The sequence below is a fragment of the Semicossyphus pulcher genome, unplaced genomic scaffold (assembly GCF_022749685.1).
Source record: "Semicossyphus pulcher isolate SPU_LCO1_2020_fin unplaced genomic scaffold, fSemPul1.0.p SCAF_1, whole genome shotgun sequence".
NCBI classification, from domain to species: Eukaryota; Metazoa; Chordata; class Actinopteri; order Labriformes; family Labridae; genus Semicossyphus; species Semicossyphus pulcher.
Genome location: NW_027211603.1, coordinates 9,728,070 through 9,735,530, shown reverse-complemented (window position 1 = coordinate 9,735,530; position 7,461 = coordinate 9,728,070). Strand labels below are relative to the sequence as shown.

At 45.4% G+C, this 7,461-nt stretch overlaps 1 protein-coding gene across 1 annotated transcript; it reads left to right on the top strand.

The window, feature by feature from the left end:
• The first annotated feature begins 830 nt into the window (after window positions 1-830).
• gldn (gliomedin) lies at window positions 831-6,265 on the top strand. The gene is made up of 10 exons (XM_069685047.1): window positions 831-1,355; window positions 2,346-2,397; window positions 2,486-2,503; window positions 2,642-2,740; window positions 3,249-3,350; window positions 4,496-4,612; window positions 4,959-5,042; window positions 5,129-5,254; window positions 5,385-5,535; window positions 5,623-6,265. The coding sequence occupies exons 1-10, from the start codon at window positions 831-833 to the stop codon at window positions 6,086-6,088; spliced, it is 1,740 nt and encodes a 579-aa protein (XP_069541148.1). The 3' UTR covers window positions 6,089-6,265.
• The last annotated feature ends 1,196 nt before the right edge of the window (window positions 6,266-7,461 follow it).

Sequence of the window (7,461 nt, the reverse complement as noted above, 5' to 3'; positions counted from 1 at the left end):
TTGAAGATTATTACTTTAAGTGAAGTAATTGTTTGGTAAAAGGCCAGCATCTCCCCTTCACAGTGAAGAGTGCCTGATATGCCAGGAGCTATATTATTTGTGCTGAACTGCAGTTTCCCAAATCAAAGCAGTGGAAATGGGTCACTGTTGCAGTTGTTGGACGGAAACTGTGAGGATGCTACAAGGATCAATGTAGGGGAAGAAATGATGGGAGGATAGGGAAGGGGAAGAGCGACTGCACTGATGTTAATGCTTTGCGATGTCGTGGTTTCTTTTAATACAAGTTTTCTTCTGTTGTAATAATGACAATAATAATCGCTTGTACATAATGACGAGTCAGTTTGTCTGGCCTAATGCATTCTTCTATTTGTTATGTATGTGAGTGCTGTTGTGCGTGCATCATACATATGTGTGTGTGTGTGTGATGTCAGTCTGCCCACGGCGGTGCAGTAGAATGGGTCGAGCTGAATATAAATCAGGTGACTGAACAGGCGGGGGTTTCTTCCCAGACAAACCCAGTAGATTGTGTAATGCCCACTCCTACATTACTGGTTTGCAAGTGCACACACACACACACACGCACAGCCCCTTCTCCACACAACAAGCAGTGTATTTACCAGTCTGCCCTCAGATAGACCACCCTGCTGGAGCTCAGGCAGACGCTGACTTCTACATCATCTGGACCGGACCTTACATTTTTGAATTTCACGAAAGGACAAACTCCTTCCTGTTGGATTAGTTTGGTTTTAGTGAATCTGCGTCTTTCTCTGTCCCGTTTGACTTTTCTTCTTCCATATTCACCGCTGCGTTGGAACTCTACTCCCTTGTGAATGCTGAGGTTGGTGGGTGACCCTCAGAAAAGCGGAGGTGAAGTGGTAACCATGTGGATCCCGACCCCCAGCATGACGTTCCCTCAGCGGATGGTTCTGTACGGGACCTGTGCGGTGGCGTTGATAAACTCCATCGGCCTGCTGGTGCTCCTGGTCCAGCAGAATCAGCAGCGTGCCTTGCTGGAGCAGACCGAGGGGAGGCTGACGGAGGTACAGCAGAGCTCGGTGGTGGAGTTCCTGCAGGAAGTGCCGAGGGGAGCGGCGGGGTTGAGGGCGAGCGGCGGGGAACAGCCGCAGTACCAGTATCAGTTCTCCAGGAATAAGAGGAGCGAAGAGCTGGAGAAGGAGCAACAGCAGGAGATTCTCCAGGAGGAGGTAGAGGCGGTCCAGGAGCAGGAGGTCAGCCAGGAGGTGGGAGAGGAAGCGGAGACGAAGATGAAGCACAAACACCGACACGGCCAGAGTTACCACAAGGCTCACGTGCAGGATGACATGATGATGATGATGACTTACTCCATGGTGCCGGTGAGATCAAACACCTGCTGGTGATCAGATGGTTGATAGTGTTTGTATATTTTTGTCTCTGGTGACTAATGATGGATTACCAGCGGGTGATAATGGGCAGTGGTGCTGGGGTCTGTGACCATCAGGGGACTGAAGCTTCAGGCTCAAGTTTGTGTCAGAGTAACAGCAGATGTGTTTGGTTGTGCTGTTTCCACCATTAGAATAATTCAAACTTATATAATATGGGCCTTCAGGTTACACCTTCATTATTACATAATGTTGAGGCCATTTAGTCCATTTTTAGATATTCTTACTTTAATATTTCCATTTTGTCCTACTTTACTACAATTCAGAGAAAAAAATGTTGGGTCAGTTTGTCTTTATTAGACAGGACAGCTGAAGAGAGACAGGAAATAACGGGAGAAGAGAGTGGGGGGGTGACATGCAGCAAAGGGCCGAGGTCGGGAGTCGAGCCTGCAGCCGCTGCATCAAGGACTGTAGCCTCTGTATACGGGGTGCCTGCTCTATCAATGGAGCTAAACCAGCACCCTGGAAATGATGTATGTTTAAGGTTCTAACAGCCAAAGTTGCTTGTTACGTTACAGATGAAGACTATATGCACAAAATCATTTTTTATACATTAATGATCCAATCTTACAAATTGATTAATCAGCAATTCAAGAAGGTAAATTAGCTTGACCAGCTACAACAATAAAATGTTTCTAACACACTTAATAATCATTACAAAAGAGGACATATAACACTCTGCAGAATGAGTGCTTTTGATACTTATTCAATATAATTTTCTGGTTTTTAACTTATATATTTTGAGTGTTTTTTTTAAGTGTCGTAAATATAGTTTTCCTCCAACATTCGAGGAAATGGGGGCCAATGGGGGCCCTAAGCTAATTCTTTTCTCCGGGGCCCCATATTTGGTTAACCCGGCCCTGTTACTGAAGTTTAATGTGTCACCGTGTATTTTATTTTTTGATGTTTTCTCTTCCTCTTCAGATCAAACTGTTGATCGACATTTGCAACAGCACAAAGGGAGTCTGCATAGCCGGTACGTCTCACTCATACTTAATAAAGAACCCAGTCATGTCCAAAATCTCACTTTTTATCCCCTAACATGCTCAAATCTTCTGTTTCAGGACCTCCAGGACCGCCGGGTAAGTGAAGCCTTCACTCTGAGTCCAGATTTAAAATCTGTCAGTCCTGTACGCCTCCTTTGTGGTTCAGTGACCCATATCTTTAGTGAAAGTGTTTCACGTTCAGCCCCATGGTGAAGATTTGTTGTCTTACTGTAGGTCTGCCCGGTGCAGACGGTATGCCCGGCTACAATGGGACTGATGGCATCCCAGGACTGAATGGAGTGCCCGGGGCTGATGGGAAAAGAGGAAAGAAAGGTAAAGAAAGAGTCAGCTCTATTCTTGTTTTACTCACCATCCTTTTTTTGTTATCACCCGAGGCCATGTTGGCCTTTTTAGTGAGAGACTGCTGGAACAATGAAACAGTCAAAGGGTTGAGTGTAACCTGAGGGGGAATATACCAAAACACGAAGCACACACACTCACTTTAAATCACGCACACACACAAAGACACAAGCTCAACACACATCCAGTAACCACTTTTTACAATGACAGACTATTCATGGCGTTTTCCTGTAATTCATAAATGACTGCAGAGGTCGGGTCTGCTGCCTTTCTCTCACATTCTCAGTTAATGTTATTCATGTCTGCGGTTTTGGGCCTCAGCTAAATGAACTGAAAAAATCTGCTCCATTATTTCTCCCACTTCACTCTCCTCTCCTCCACAGTGGACGGCATGAATCACCCGGAGAAGTCAATGGAATGACTCATGTTTTTAATAGTAAGACGAAGTGTATGGAGATATTTAGCTTGATGTCGTCCGCAGGGCTGCAGGGCGAGACAGGAGAGCCAGGAGAAAAAGGAGACCAAGGAGAGCCTGGTCCGCCGGGAGAGAAGGGACAACCGTCCAATGATGTCATCATTGAGGGCAAGTAAAGATTTATCATGACCATTTTGCATCCCTAACTTTATACTGTATTAAAGTTATAATCTCGAAGATCTCAGTTTTGTTCTCCTTGGCGGCACCTATGGTGATAAACTGTAATTGCGGGAGCACACTTCCCAGATATCCAGACAGTGTTGCATGTGTGACGTCCGCGGTTGGCTCCGGTTGTAACTCTTTATTTTCCTCACTGACGGTCACTTTCCTTTTTAGACTGTTTGCTTCATCTGAGCGTCGAGTTTGTTTCTTTCTCTTTGTAATTTCACTTATTTCTGAAGTTGTATCTGTAGCCATCCATCTTTTCTTTGTTTGTTCAGCCATAGTAGATTACTGTTTACTCGCAACACTTGCAGAGACCGGAAAAGCAGCCGCTTAGCTCCGCCTACCCTCTCTGGCAGACCAACCACTGCTGGGTGATGGAAAACATGTCACTAAAGCTGTTTTCCTACTGGTCAAAAAACCCGCCAACACCCAGCTTTTTTGCTTAGTGGGAAAGGCTACAATCGGCATTCAGACCCGGGTCAAATGACTCTGCAGTAGACCCGGGTAATTATCGCCTCGGCTCCAATTGGCATTGATGGGAACACAAAACCCGTGTCAACACGCTAATCTCCTACCCCTTTCCGGTGCGATACTATGCTCTGTTTGTAACTGCGACTCTTTGTCATCTCAGCTACAAATGCTGCTCATCTCTGTCCAAGCAGCGCTCGAACATCGTTCCAAATTTGTCGGCGCCGAGTTTAACAAACAAACTGAATGAGGAATAGATACAATAAAGACCTAACCACCGTAACATCTTAACTGTTTGCTAACCCTGTTTCAAACGCGTTTGTGACATCAGACGGTGACGCAGCAGAAAAGAGACTGAAAGCAGGATACTTCACTGGCACCTGACACCCAGTCTGTAATACTGCAAATGCAAAGGCTTTCATCAGTGGGCCATAGGCTCAATCACCATTGTGTTACCTCATTCAGCGATAGATAGAGACTTAACAGACATTTATTTATATGAAAATCTTCCAGATTATTAATTGTCTTTCAAAAAGCCCTAATCTGGGAGATACTCAGAATATATCAAGGTGTTTTTATATATTGAAGGGGTTTTGATGTTGTCTTCTCTTCTTGTACAGGGCCTCCAGGTCCCCCAGGACCTCCTGGGCTCATGGGCCCTCCCGGACCTCCTGGCCCACAGGGGCCTTCTAGAACAAGGCACCACAGAGCCAACCTTCAGGTTGCTCAGACAATGGGTAAAAGGACTTTGATGGCCTATTGTTGAGATTACAAGGTCTCTCTGTGGTTGCTGTTCTGGAGCTTACAATCATTCACATGATCTTCCTCAGCAGCTGAAATTTTGGACATTGGGATTGTAAAATGTTCAACTTTACTTTTTGTGAGCTCTTGGATGAAAAATTAGATTTTCCTCACCTTCCATCCCATTTCAACATGGCAAACTCCGTCTGCTGAGGACGATCATGTGATATGATCGAAAAAGGTCCAGAATAGCTACAAATGAACCTCTTAGTATTATTGTTTTACTCAGGGTTATACACAGTGTGAGCTCTGGGAATAATGACATGACGTTGTTTCTCACAGGGCTTTTACACTCAGTTCCAAACGATGAAACCTCACCTGTAAAGGAAGCTTCGAAACTGTACGAGAAGCCTGCTAAGAAGAACGGTGAGTTTTTCTGTCTACATACACGTTGTCTCCTGTGTAAAAAGCTGTAAGCATCTGAGCTTGTTGTTACATTGTTCCCCCCTCAGACTGCCTGATCAAGTCTCTGATCAACCCCAGAAATGTGGCCAAGATGGAGAACACGTTCGGCACATGGATGAGAGACACGGCTCAGCTGAACGATGAGCGGATATGGGTGGCGGAACACTTCTCTGGTAGGTTGGATTATAAACAAGAGGATCATCAGCGTAGAGGCTGATAGAAAGCATATCAGTCTTTGTGTCAAGGCTTTGTTGGACAAAGCAGTGCAGGCGTGTCATTTAGCCTTGCTCGTTCTCTCTCCAGGTCGTGTTGTGAAGGAGTATAAAAGCATCGCCTCCTTCCAGAACAACAGCAGCGAAGTCGTGGATGTAAGGAAGTTCTACCAAGGCTGCGGCCACACCGTCCACAATGGTTCCTTCTATTATCACATCGCTGGTACTTCGAGCATTGGCAGGTGAGCTGATCGACAGTTTGATGCTTTGCTGTTGTTCCTATTTTATCATGTTTTCCTGGTTTACAACCTGTTGCTTTTTCTTCACAGATTTGACTTTCACACCAAGAAGCTTCACACTCTGTCTATAGAGAACGCTTTGCACCACAGCCTCGCCTACCTGCTCCACAACTCCAAGACCTACTTCAAATTAGCAGCGGACGAGAACAGCTTGTGGCTGATCTTTGCCTCCAGCGTGGACGAGAGCATCACGGTGGCCCAGCTGGACCAGAAGACCTTCTCCGTCACGTCCTACATTAACACCACCTACCCCCGCACCAAGGCCGGCAACGCCTTCATCGCCTGCGGTGTCCTGTACGTCACCGACACCAAGGACGCCAGAGTCACCTTCGCGTTTGACCTGCTGAAGGGAAAGCCGGTGAATATGACCTTTGACCTGAGGGTTCCGGTTGGAGTGCTGGCGATGCTGTCATACAGCCCGAAGGACAGACACCTGTACGTGTGGGACAACGGCCATGTTCGGCTCTATGTGGTGCACTTCATCTCTGACGAGTGAACGCCAAAGAGTCCTGACACAAAACACGCAGACATGACTGTTACATAATGAAAGTCAAATGTATTTTGGAAATCGGTCATATTTAGGTTTTAGAGACAAATATACACGTCACAGTTTCAACTTTATTGTCCTGTAGAGCGTTCTCGTCAGATGAAAGTGATAGCAGTTTTTGGTCAATGACTGTATATATAGATGGACGACGTGTCTCCATGCACTCTCATTGTACGAAATTGAAGCCAAAATTGCCCCTGTGACGGGCGCTGCCATCTTGTGACGGTGACATAATTTGGAGCCAGAGACTGTGCAGTAGAGATCAGTGGGTGGAGCCGCTGTAGCCACTTCCACTAACCAAAACACACTTAAAGGGCCAGTTTTCAACCTCAGTCCTATCATGCTATTATGGGGAGCTAATGCCATTATGGTAGAAAAAATATGCATGTTGCTCTGTGCCTTTGGAGGACGCTATCCGCTTCTCCAATGCGCCCTGGAAAACCTCCACCAGACTACATAAAACGCGTCATCTGGCGGAGGCCAGGGAGCTAGTTAAACTACACTTCCTCAATCGAGGACGCCCGCCTCCGTTGTCATGTCTCGTTCAAAATCGTTAGGTTTGAAATGTAGACTGCAGACCTGAAGATTTTTTAGACGATCCACCGGTATGTTCTCATTGTATTTCAGATTCTGTACCGCTCTGAGCTGTTGCCTGCAGCAAAACGTTTTCTATAGTATTTCACTCCAGCGTCTCTCGCTGGGCCGTTCCTTTCAGAGGGAGGGGCACAATGCACGCTGGGTGTTGTAGGAATGTAGAATGGGCAAAACCACGAGCTGTTTGTACAACTTTCTCCACAGCTATAGTGTCAATTTCAAATATTATTGCTTACAGAGAACAGCTTTGAATTACCAAAAAAAACCACTTACGCCTCCACTCTGCTAATCCGGAACAGATCGTCTGCAGCAGTCGTATTTGTCGACAGAGCTGTCAATCATCCTTTTTACAGCATCAAGTAACTAATTAAAAATAAACTTGTTCGAGAACATTTTATCTGGCGTGTATTTTGATTTTACAGTTTGACTCATGTCCGATTGGTTAACATGGAGGAGGCAAGCTTTATGACCTATACTGCAGCCAGTCAGCAGGGGGCGATAGAGAGGGTTTGGCTTTACTTTTAGAGAGCCGTCATGTCGTCCATCTTTTTATACAGTCAATGTTTTTAGTCAATAATCTTAATTATTTATTGATAGATAATTACTGCTGTATGTTCACCCTTTTTGCAATGTTCATGTGAGATTATGGATTTACTAACAGTGTGAAAACTTTTTATGATTTTGTATGAAACCGTTTATAATGTACACAAATTGATATAACTCAACTT

Coding starts and splice junctions, on each gene's coding strand:
- gldn (XM_069685047.1), top strand. CDS start 831: ATGCTGAGGTTGGTGGGTGACCCTCAGAAAAGCGGAGGTGAAGTGGTA. Junction 5,255..5,384: donor GGTGGCGGAACACTTCTCTG/GTAGGTTGGATT, acceptor TTCTCTCTCCAG/GTCGTGTTGTGAAGGAGTAT. Junction 5,536..5,622: donor GGTACTTCGAGCATTGGCAG/GTGAGCTGATCG, acceptor TTTTCTTCACAG/ATTTGACTTTCACACCAAGA.